Raw genomic sequence first — 12512 nt, 5'->3', positions numbered from 1 at the left:
AGGGATGGACATGTGACCCATCTGAACCTTTAAGATCCTGAGACCCTGATCTGCACTGGGGCAGGTTGGGGTGGGGAGTGCGGGGAAGAGCCTGATGGGAAGAGGGAAAGGAAGTCTGGCTCTCCAGCATCCATCATGCCACAGAATGGACAGCCAAGGCAGGAGACCATTGCTGAGATGGAGAGAGACTGAGCCACGAGGTCATCAGATCCGTCCCTGGATCCACCTGTGCCTGAAGCTGGTGGACCACCCCTAGACATTTCATTGATGTGTGCCAATCAGTTCCCTCTGTGCTCAAGCTGGCTTGAAGTGGTCTTTTCTTACTTGCAACTGAAAGAATTCTGACAAATACATGAGTAAAAACTTCTCTCTCTCTTATTTCTTGAGCAGGAATTTTCAAAGTGTGATGGATTTCCAAGATGGTTCCACAGGTTTGGGTCTAGTCAAACCAGTGTTCAGCAGGAGAGTCACAGAGGGGCAGGGGTGCAGTGGAAACGGGGGCGCCCCCAGCAGTACCAGGCTTTGGTTGTGCCAGAAGCTGATGTTCACCGGATCCCTGAGGTTGTTCACGTGCCCATGACTCAGCTGGGCCCCCAGGACGTAGTTATTGAGCAGAGATGAGTTGTTTTCATCCTGGAAGGGCAGCAGGAGAAGGGCTGAGTGGAGGGGAAATGGGGAGGCCCTGGGTAAGGTCTGAGCTCCGCTTCCCTGGATGAGAACAAGCAGCAAGAGTTTCACGTGTGCAGCGTGAAAGCTTTCCCAGCCTCCCAGCCTTCCAGCCTTCCCAGCCTCCCAGCCTCCCAGCCTTCCCAGCCTCCCAGCCTTCCCAGCCTCCCAGCCTTCCCAGCCTTCCCAGCCTTCCCAGCCTTCCCAGCCTCCCAGCCTCCCAGCCTTCCCAGCCTCCCAGCCTTCCCAGCCTTCCCAGCCTCCCAGCCTCCCAGCCTCCCAGCCTCCCAGCCTCCCAGCCTTCCCAGCCTCCCAGCCTCCCAGCCTCCCCAGCCTTCCCAGCCTTCCCAGCCTTCCCAGCCTCCCAGCCTTTGCATGTGCTGTTCCTGCCCTGTGGAAAGCTGTCCTCTCACCAGCCCCTGCTCCACCTCCCATTCATTTAATGCATTCCAGCCTCACGCCCTCCACCTCACCACTATCCTCACTCACTTTCAAAGCCAAGGTTGAAAGGCACCTTCCCCAGAAGCTCCCCTGGACTGCCCATTGGGAAGAGCCCCAACTCCACCCTGACTCATCCATCACTCTGGATCTCTACGGCTATAATCAACCTTGTGCTGACATTAAATCTCTAAGGTCAGGCCGGGCACAGTGGCTCACGCCTATAATCCTAGCATTTTGGGAGGACGAGGCAGGCAGATCACTTGAGGCCAGGAGTTCAAGATCAGCCTGGCCAACATGGTTAAACCCGGTCTCTACTAAAAATACAAAAACTAGCTGGGCATGGTGGCGCACGCCTATAATCCCAGCGAGGCTGAGGCAGGGGAATCACTTGAACCCAGGAGGCAGAGGTTGCAGTGAGCCAAGATCACGCCACTGCACTCCAGCCTGGGCAACAGAGCGAGACTCTGTCAAAAAAAAAAAAAAAAATCTCTAAGGTCTTAGTCTGGGCATCAAGACAGAGAGTTCTCTGAGGGCAGGGAATAAGTGCCTTCTTGTCTGTCTCCCGCCTAGCGACAGGCACATCGTAGGTTTCTTAGGTCTCATTGGCAGACTGTAATTGTACCTTCCTACCATTCTGCTAAAGCTGTCAGGGAAACTGAGGCCCAGAGAAGGACAATTGCTGGCTTGGATTGCACAGATGGCTGGTTGGTCTCACTCAGTGCTGGTCACCCAGAGGCCAGGCCGTGACATGGGTGCCTGCAGTGGATCCCAAGAAGGGGCCGGCACCCACCCTCCTTGGCCCGCCATCACACTGACCTTGAAAAAGTGGGTGTTGGAGAAGTAGATACAGATGAGCCGCAGCTCCCTGGGGTGGGTCTTGCAGGCGTCCCGGGTCAGCTCGGCGGGGAACTGCATGGCATGCTGACCCCAGGCATGCTGACCCCGGGCTTGCTGACCTCGGGCCTGCAGAGGGTTACAAACAGGCTGTCTGGCAACCGGGACCTGTAGACCTGACCCCAACACCTTCACTGCCTCCCACTCCCCGTGAAACCTTCCTTGGGGTTTCCGCCCACAGAACCTTCTCCCCCCAGGCTGCATCTCCTCCCAAACTTCCCAAGACCCCAGGCCTTCACTCCATGCTGTTCCTGAGTTTTGGATGTTTACCTGACCCACTGGACCCCTGAAGATGGAGCTACCTCAGCACCCAGCCCCAGCCGCAGCCCCGGCCAGGGATCCAGCTGATCACCCCGGGGTCCTAAAAGGAGCCAGGGTTCCTGGCCTCTCCCACAGCGCCTCCCCCAGGGGGCAGCCTCCAGCCAAAGCAGGAGGAAGACCCTGCCCTGGAGGGGCCATAAAGCACCTCCCTTTCCACAGTTCGCACAGCCAGTATCAGCCCCATTTTACAGAGGAGGCAACTCACTGCCAGTTAGGGCAGAGCCTGGACTGTGGGGTGTGGGGAGGAGGACAGTGGAGCCTAAGGAAAGTCCAGACCTTAAACGCCTGGAGGACTTCTAGGGCGGGGCAGCTGGCTACACCCCCCAACCCGCGGCCTCTGACCTGGGGCATCCGCTTCAGAGTGGCACTGGTCAGCGAGAGGCCAGAGAAGTCGCAGCTCAGCTTGAAGGCCAGAGACTGGATGGTGGGTGTCTGCAAGGTCAGGTTGTAGCCTGGGAAGCTGGTGTTCAGTAGCATCTGCTCCAGCTGGTGCAGTTGACTGCAGCCCGGAGAGATGGCCAGGGAGGCCAGAGCCCGGAGTGGGGTAAGGGTGAGAGGGGACTGTAGACAGCCTGGGAGGGCAGGGCCTCCCCACCCACACCTCTGTCACTCCCAGCTCCAGACCACTGCACACACAGTGTCCTTGGCACACTGTTACCTCCCTACCCCATCTATCCCCTCCTCTTGATTAACTCCTGTTCAGGTCCCAGTTTGTTGTCACCTCCTCCAGGAAGCCTTCCCTGACTGCTCCCTCACAGCTTCCCAGTAGCCACTCTTAGCCCTGACAAGTCTTCAGCATTGGCCGCTCACCTAGAGCTGTTCAGACTTTGGGTCACAAACCCTGGAGAGCCCAGCCAGAATCTTAGAGCCCCTTCCCAGGAAAATGCATGGAGACCCACAATTCTGCACCTAGTGTCATGACATCTATGATTAAGGGCCCCCATTCCTCGATGATAAACTTCATGAGGGCAGTGACATGCCCACACTGCATCCCCAGAGCCTAGTGTCAGGCATGCAGTAGGTGCTCAATAAAAGTGCTGAAAAAATGCACAGTTAAGAGTCTACATTAGACTAACCCTGACCCACTGATTCAAGGTGCAGGCTTGGGGTGGGAGGCACGTCCAACTCACCGAGAGGAAAAAAACGAGCTCCGGCCCCTGGACACCTGCATATTCTCCATGTAGCTCAGGAGTTCTTTCCATGTCTCTGTGGGGACACACCTCCCCCTCAGCTTGTGTCTCAACTGCCCTCTGGCCCCACAACCTCTGGGCTTTCTATCCCACCCTGACAGTCTAGTTCACAAGCAGCTCCTGCTGCCTCCAGGAAGCCTAAGTGGTCCTTTTCAATCTCCCATGGTTTGACGCCTCCCCCTTTTGCATCACAGTCCCAGGACTGGGCTAGGGCTGCCCCCAGCTCAGCAGAGCCCCCTTACCTGCTGTTGCATTCTGCAAAGTCAGAAGGCACAGGCACAGGAAAAGGGCACCACAGTGATCCATGCCCTGTGTAGAGTCTACTCCAAGAACTGGCTCCAGCCCTGGAAAAGGTGCATGCCATCACCATGATGATAAAAGAGCAACCTCCAACTTCTACGTGTCTGGCATGTCCCAAGAGTAGGACATGCAGCATCTTATTTGACTCACCACTCCTGCATTTCACAGATGAGGAAGCTGAGGATGAAGGGCAAAAGGTCTTGCTTTTCTTAAACCTGCCTAAAGCCAGGTCTCTAAGACTCCAGAATCCTTGACCACCAAGTAATGGCTGCCATTAGCAGCTCTGCCTGATACACTCCCCCTCCCAAAAAGCAGTCTGTCTGGGGGCTTCTCCAGGATCCCAGCCTCTACCCAGGGGGAAGGTGTTTGGGAGAAAGCAACATGTAAACCCCATCCAGCCCTGCCATTAACTCATCATGTGGCTTTGGGTAGGATCTGCCTCTCTCTCTCTGCCCTCATTTTCCTCCATTTTAAAATGAACTAATAAACTTCTGCTTCAATAGAGCAAATTAATGTCTGCCCCTTAAAGCCCCACTAAAATGAGAGGGAATGAACAAAATAGGCACAAAGCCACAGAACAATGGGAAAGAAAAGAGGCATGAAAAACAGTACAATGGGGAAGAAAAGAGGCACAAAGCCTCTTAGAAAGCTGCTGGAGGATGTGCTCCAACAAAACAAGAGAGTAAATCATGAAAGAAGACACAGGGTACAGGAAACCCTGTACCCTACCATGGGAGAGGTAAAGCTACTCCCTAGAAAACAGGCACAAAGACAGAACAATGGGAAAGAAAACAACTGCAGAGATAGGAGATGTCAGCTAAATTTTGGAGGCTACAAGTAGGTGGCACCTGGTAAGACGTTTAACAGACCGAAAAAAGTTGAACCCAAGTGCCTGCAGTGGGGAGAGGTGTGGTGTTGGCGGGAGACAAGGAAAAGCCTCACAACCTTGGAAGCACTTGAGAACTGGAGGGATCAGGAACCTCTGAAGTGGGGATGAAGGAAGAGGCTAAAAACAGGGATTGTTGGCCAGGCACGGCAGCTCATGCCTGTGATCCCAGCTCTTTGGGAGGCCAAGGCAGGAGGATCACTTGAGACCAGGAGTTCCAGACCAGCCTGGGCAACATGGCAAAACCCTGATTCTACAAAAAATTACAAAAATTAGCTGGGTATGGTGGCCTGCGCTTGTGTCCCCAGCTACTCAGGTGGGTGAGGTGGAGCCTGCCCAGGAGATGGAGGCTGCAGTGAGTCAAAATCATACCACTGCACTCCAGCCTGGGCAACAGAATGAGACCTTGTCTCAAAAAAATAAAAAATAAAAATAAAAACAGAGTTCGTTGGTTGTGAGTCTTTAAAACGCCCAACTCAGTCCCCGGATCTCCCCTGCCACCTTGAGTATTCAGGAGTTTCCTCACCATCCTACCATCCCCAGTCCTGCTCCACACAAAGTTTACTCTCTGGAGAGAGGATGCACCATAATCAGAACAGAAGGGGGAATTAAGCAATATCCCCTCCCCACATCCTCCCCCACTCAGATTCCAGAAGACTGCAGCAACCAGGATTATGCCCCGAGGCAGGAGAAAAGTCTCTGAGGAGCTAACCATTCCAAGAATAGTATCCTATAGCTACTTCCATTTTTGTGTTCCTCAATGTCATGGCCAAGACCTAACTTACAATGAAATTTCACCAGTCACCAAGCTCTGCCAAGCAATTAGGTTTTTAGTGCTCCTCTCTTGAATGGTCAACCAAGGATTACTGAGAATTTCAAAACACACACCCTTTCTTGAGAAGCTGCTGGAGGATGTGCTCCAACAAAATGAGAGAGTAAATCATGAAAGAAGACACAGGGTACAGGAAACCCTGTATCTTACCATGGGAGAGGTAAAGCTACTCCCCAGAAAATGTGTGAAGGGAAAGCCCGGGTTGATGCTGAACAGCAGGACTAGGGCATTTCCCATCCAGAGGGAGCAGGAGAAAAGAATGCCCTGGGATGGAGGTCTTCAAGAAGAAAAAACGGAAGAGGAAAAGGAGAGTAGATAGACTATTGAATAGGTTTGAACATCTAGAAAAATTGTTTTTTGAGATGTCATACAGAAAATTTATAAATGCAAAAATAATAAGCAATTAATTTCAAGAAAACCAAGTTGTACAAGAAAATGAAATGCTGCTACACGACTTAATATGGAATGTAATGCATATAGACATAATAGAAACATTGAACAGGAGATTTTTTTAATTGTGTAAAAACCATATTAAGATGATTTTGATTTCCACCTAGAAAGTAGAGAGTAAGATGGGAGCATTGTTCCCATCATAACAATGGGAAAGCCAAATAACATACAAAATCTTTTTTTTTTTTAGCCTACTGGAGAGCTGGGGTCTCCAAGCAAACTGGTTTCTGGAGGCAACCAGAACACATTATCTCTGATGGATGAAACACATGGTCTGTTTCATGTTTGACGGAGCATGGAGGAATAGGTAGTTGCCGCAAAAGTAGATAAGGAGAAAATGACTAATATCTCAATGAAATCTTAATGGCTGAGCATTAGCTAGAGTGGCAGTTTACTGGGAGCCCCAGACACAAGGGTAACCTTTACCCCCAGACAGTTTCTTCCTACAGTTCTCCACTGGACGATCATAAGAATGATGTGGAGTGGGACAGGGCCTTAGACAGGCCCCATGGTAACATAGCCATGCAGGATGTGTCAAGGGTTGAGGGTGGAGCAGGAGTACCTGGAGAAGCCCATCTGTGCTCTGGGCCCTGCATGAGTGCAAGGTGGTAATTGGCTGCTGCTGAGAGATAAACACCTGCACCCTGGCTTTGCTTTAAGATGCCCATCCCACAGGTCCCTGACCTGCTATAAAGCAAATGTTGACTGCTGCTGCTAGAGGAGTAGAAGACCCTCCCACCACAATGCTGCAGTGACATTAAGCAAAAGCCATCAGTGCTGGGCGCCTTGGCTTATTCCTGTAATCCCAACACTTTGGATGGCCGAGGTAGGCGAATTGCTTGAGCCTAGGGGTTCGAGACCAGCCTGGGCAACATGGCAAAACTCTTGTCTCTAAAAAAAAAAAAAAAAAAAAAATTAGCCAGATGTGCACACCTGTAGTCCTAGCTACTCAGGAGGCTGAGGTGTGAGGATCACCTGAGCCTGGGAAGTTGGAGGCTGCAGTGAGCCGTGATAGCACCACTGTACTCCATCCTGGGCAACAGAGTGAGACCCTGTCTCAAAAGAAAACAAAACAAAAAAAAAGCCACTGGACACTGGCAAGGAAGAGGCAACACATTCGTGTCCAGGATTTTGCACTGATATAAAACAGAGGGCTGCTGCTACTACTGGGAAAAGAACAGGAATCTCACTCCCACTCAAGATCCCCCAACCAATAAGGCAGAGTTTGGTTCCCATGGGGGTGAAGGGGAAGAAGTCTGCCTGCACTCTAGTACCTGCACTGAATAAGAAGCAGAGATTGTCAAAAACTGGAGGAGAAACAGGAACACTAAGAAAGCCCCACTCCTGGGGCTCAAGACTGTCTAAGGCTGAAGCTAGAGCAGGAGAATCAAGAATTTACTGCCTCCACCACAAGCCTTGCACCAAGCAACAAGTAATAGCAGTCTACCGCTGGAGAAGGGACTAGAACACGAAGAGAGGTTTCCTCTGTGTTGCACGCATGCAATGCTGAGCGTGGAGCGGGGACACTGGGAAAATTCCTGTGGGACTCAAGTCCTCATACTGAACACAATGTAGGGACGGTCCACCACTGGAGAAATTTGGAGCCTGTAGTATACAGAAGGTAACTATAGCAACAACAAAACCTAAATCCAGCTGGGCACTGTGGCTCAGGTCTGTAATCCCAGCACTTTGGGAGGCCAAGGCAGGAGGATCATTTGAGCCCAAGAGTTCAAGATCAGCCTGGGCAACATAGTGAGACTCCATCTCTAAATAAAAGATAAATAAATAAAACTTAAACCTAAATCAACTACAGATTATATTGACTTGAGGCCTATACTACAGCCATGACATAAGAAATATTCCAATTTCTAGGCATAAATATCATTTACTTTACTACTGTTCCATTACACACAATGCCTGGTAGTTAGTCAAAGATTTTAAGACATACAGAACCAGATCTTAGAGATGGCCAAAATGTTGGAACTATCATATAGAGACAAGCTAGCTCTGATAAATATGTTAAAGGGTGTAGTGTAAAAGGTAAACTTCTAAGACAGATGGGAAATTTCAGCAGAACAATGGAAACTATTAAGGCTAGTCAAGTAGAAATGTTAGAAATTAAAAACTCGGTATCAGCGATGAAGAATTCCTTCAATGGGTTTATTAGCAAACTGGACACAGCAAAGTAAAGAATCCTTCAACTTGATGATAGTGTAATATAAATTATCCAAATTGAAATATAAAGAGTAAGAAGCGTGAAAATAAAAATTACCAGATTACTCAAGAACTGTGCAAATGGTCTGTATATATGTAACTGGAATCCTAGCTAAAGGAGAGAGAACAGAGAAGAATAAATAGAAACAGAAAGAAAAGAAAATTAAAAATTAAAAAATGGCCAATTTTTTTCCAAAATTAATAAAAGACAACAAACCACAGATCCAAGAATCTCTGCAAAACCCGATGGAATAAATGCAAAGAAAAACACACCTAGATACATCCTAGTCAAACTGCCGCAGAACCGAAGATAAAATCTTGAAGTCAGCCAGAAAAAAAGAGCCATTGTACACAGAAGATAAAAGATACAAACTACAAGAGACTTCCTATCAGAAACTATCAAAACCAGAAGATAAGGCAGCCATATCTTTCAATAAAAATCTGTCATTCTAAAACTCCATGCCCAGTGAAAATATCTTTCAAAAACGAAGACAAGGTCAGGTGCAGTGGCTCACACCTGTAATCCCAGCACTTTGGGAGGCTGAGGTGGATGGATCGCTGGAGCCCAGGGGTTCAAAACCAGCCTGGCCAACATGGCGAAAACTCGTCTTTACAAAATATACAAAACTTAGTCAGGCATGGTGGCATGCACCTGTAGTCCCAGCTATTCAGGAGGCTAAGGCTGGAGGATCACTTGAGTCCAGGAGGTCAAGATTGCAGTGAGCCATGATCATGCCATTGCACTCCAGCCTGGGTGACAGAGCAAGATCCTGTCTCAAAAAAAAAAAAAAAAAGAAGAAGAAGACAAAATAAGAACTTCTTCAGATGAACAAGGAGTTTGAGCATTCATTGCCAGCAGATTGGCACTAAAATAAATATTGAAGAAAATTCTTAGGGCAGAAGAAAAATAATGCCAGTTGGAAATTTGGACTTAAACAAAGAAATGAAGAGTATTGAAACTGGCAAAAATGTGTCAAATATAAAATAAATTTCCTTGGTTTTAATATCTGTTTAATGTAAAAACAGTAACAATGCATTGTGGGGATCATAGTGTATGTAGAAGTAGAAGTGTACCACAAAAATAGCACAACAGGCAGGAGAGAGGAAATGGAAGTATTTGGTTGTGAGGTTCTTAAACTATATTTTAAGTATCGTAATGTTATTCAAAGGTGAACTGTGGAAAGTGAAATATGTGTATTTAAATCCTACAATGCCATCAAAAAAAGAGAAAATTGTAAGATATGGCTAGTAAGGCAATAGTAGACATAAAAGAATATTATGAAAACTGCTCAATCCAAAATAGGACTGGACAAGAAAAAGAAACAAAGAACAGATGGAATAAAGAGAAAACAAATAGCAAGATGGTAGATATAAACCCAATCATATAAATAATTACATTAAGCATAGTCTACATGCTCCAATTAAAAGGCAAAAATTGTCAGACTGGATTATAAAAGCAAAACCTAACCACATACTGTCTTCAAGAAACACGTATCACATATAAAGATACCAATAAATTACACATAAAATGATGGAAAAAAGATATACCAATCATAAGTGTATTAGTATAGTTTCACACTGCTATAAAGAGCCATCAGAGACTGGGTAATTTATATATAAAGAAAAGAGGTTTAATTGAGTCACCGTTCCACAGGCATGGCTGGGGAGATCTTAGGAAACTTACAATCATGGCGGGAGGCGAAGGGGAAGCAAGCACGTCTTCACATGGCAGCAGGGAAGACAGAGAGAGAAGGGAGAAGTGCTACACACTTTTAAACCATCAGATCTTGTGAGAACTCACTCACTATCAGGAGAACAGCAAGGGGGAAATCTGTCCCCAGGATCCAATCACCTCCCACCAGGTCCCTCTCCAACATTGAAAAATTACAGTTCAACATGAGATTTGCATGGGGACCCACAGCCAAACCATATCAATAAGTAAGAGGGAATAGCTATATTAATACCTGAGAAAGTAAACTTCAGGATAAGGAATTTTACCAGGGATAAAGATTATAGAATGCTAAAGACTAATTCGTCAAGAAAATGTAACAATCTTTAATGTGTGTGCACCTAATAACAGAGCTTTGAAAAATAAAGCAAAAATTGATAACACTAAAAGAAGAAATTGACAAAGCAACACTTGTAGTTGCAAAATGCAATTAATTTCTCTCTGAGTAATTGCTAGAAGTAGACAAAAATTGATATAGAAGATATATCAGTCCATTCTCATGCTGCTGTGAAGAAATACCCAAGACTGAGTATATAATCAAGGAGGAAGGCACCTCTTCAAAGGGTGGCAGGAGAGAGAATGGCTGGCAGGGGAAAAACCAGATGCTTATAAAACCATCAGATCTCATGAGAACTCACTCACTATCACGAGAGCAGCATGGGGGAAACTGCCCCCATGATCCAATCACTTCCCATCAGTCCCTCCCATGACACATGGAGATTATGGGAACTACAATTCAAGATAAGATTTGGGTGGGGACACAGCCAAACCATATCAGAAGACATGAACAACACTATTAACTGTCTTCTTTATATTTATAGAACACTCTCCTAATTACAGCAAAATACATATTCTTTTTAATTACAACAGGAAACATTCACAAAGATAGACCATATTCTGGGCCATAAAACAAATCTCAATAAATGTAAAAGGATTACAAGCACACAAAGTAAGTTCTGTAACCACCAGGAACTTAAACTGGAATTAAAAAACATAAAGATGCCTCAAAAAATCCTCCAAATATTTGGAAATTAAATAATACACTATTAAGTAACCCATGAGTCAGAGACAAAATCACAAGGGAAATTATAAAATATATTCAACTGAATAAAAATGAAAACACAACATAAATTTGTGGGATGCAGCTAAAGCAGTGCTTAGAGAAAAATTTATAGCATTAAATGCTTACATTAGGAAAGATAAAGGATTTCAAGTCAGTGATGTAAGCTTCCACCTTAATAAATATAAAAAGAAGAGCAAACTAAGCATAAAATAAGCAGAAGGAAAAATAATAAAGATAAAATTATGGCTGGGCGCGGTGGCTCACACCTGTAATCCCAGCACTTTGGGAGGCCAAGGCGGGTGGATCACGAAGTCAGGAGGTCGAGACCATCCTGGCTAACACGGTGAAACCCCGTCTCTACTAAAAATACAAAAAATTAGCCGGGCATGGTGGCGGGTGCCTGTAGTCCCAGCTACTTGGGAGGCTGAGGCAGGAGAATGGCGTGAATCTGGGAGGCTGAGCTTGCAGTGAGCCGAGATCATGCCACTGCACTTCAGCCTGGGCAACAGAGCAAGACTCCGTCTCAAAAAAAAAAAAAGATAAAATTATAAATCTATAAAATAGAAAATGCAGGAGTAGAGAAAAATTAATGAAACCAAAAGCTGGTTATTTGAAAAGCTCAATAATATTGATAAGCCTCTAGCCAGAATGATAAAGGGGAAAAAAGGACAAGGTACAATGACCAGTTATCAGCAATAAAAGAGGGGCTATCACTATAGAACCTGCAGATATTAAAAAATAGGAGAATAATATTAACAATTTATGGCAATAAATTACATAACTTAGGTGAAATGAAAAAAATTCCTTGAAATACACAAACTACCAAATCCTACTCAAGAAAAAATAGAAAATAGTAATAGTCCTTCATTGATTAAAGGAATTGAATTTGTAATTTAAATATCTTCCCACAAAGAAACACTAGGCCCAGATGGCCTCACTGGTTAATTCTTCCAAACATTTAAAAAAGTTATAATATCAATTCTACAGAAACTCTTACAAAAAAAGAAGACAAAATAAGTAATGATAACAATCCTAAATGTATTCCTTTAGAAAATAAAAGGGAAAATGCTTCCAAATTCATTTTAGGAGGCTAATATTACTGTAGTACCAAAACTAGCCACAGACATTATAAGGTAACTACAGACCAACACCCCTCATGAATATAGATCCGATCCCAATTAAAATCACTGCAGGATATTTTTTAGAAAATGACAAGCTGACTATAAAATTTATATGTAAAAACAAAGGATCTTTAATTGACAAAACAATTTTGATAAAGAAGAATGAAGTTGGAGGAGTCACACTACCTGATTTCAAGGCTTACTATAAAGCTACAATAATCAAGACAGTGTGTAACTGGCATAAGGACAGATATAGAGATGAATAGAACAGAATAGAGAGTCCAAAAATTTGTTCATATATTGATTTTTGTCAATTAATGTTTGACAAAGATGCAAAAATAATTCAGTAGAGAAAGGATAATTGATTCAACAATTAGTAATGGAACAATTGGATATCTCATGCCA

At 45.5% G+C, this 12512-nt stretch overlaps 1 protein-coding gene across 11 annotated transcripts in view; it reads right to left on the bottom strand.

Moving 5' to 3' along the window:
• ADGRG5 (adhesion G protein-coupled receptor G5) overlaps nt 1-12512 on the bottom strand; it is a 37451-nt gene that overhangs the window by 12542 nt on the left and 12397 nt on the right. For 9 of the 11 annotated variants that reach the window (XM_032755961.2, XM_058441030.1, XM_032157453.3 and 6 more), the window contains 5 exons: nt 3755-3856; nt 3453-3528; nt 2665-2821; nt 1924-2070; nt 517-633 (listed from right to left, as the gene is read on the bottom strand). In XM_032755961.2, the coding sequence (XP_032611852.1) occupies nt 517-633; nt 1924-2070; nt 2665-2821; nt 3453-3528; nt 3755-3818 (561 nt within the window). In that variant the 5' untranslated portion in view covers nt 3819-3856. Of the gene's footprint in view, nt 1-516; nt 634-1923; nt 2071-2664; nt 2822-3452; nt 3529-3754; nt 3857-12512 lie in introns of those variants that run through there. The other 2 variants (XM_032157454.2, XM_058441032.1) reach the window with 2 other exon arrangements.

The sequence above is a fragment of the Hylobates moloch genome, unplaced genomic scaffold, assembly GCF_009828535.3.
Source record: "Hylobates moloch isolate HMO894 unplaced genomic scaffold, HMol_V3 SCAFFOLD_6, whole genome shotgun sequence".
NCBI lineage: Eukaryota > Metazoa > Chordata > Mammalia > Primates > Hylobatidae > Hylobates > Hylobates moloch.
The sequence above is the reverse complement of the archived record's forward strand: the minus strand, read 5'-3'. Positions and strand labels throughout refer to the sequence as shown.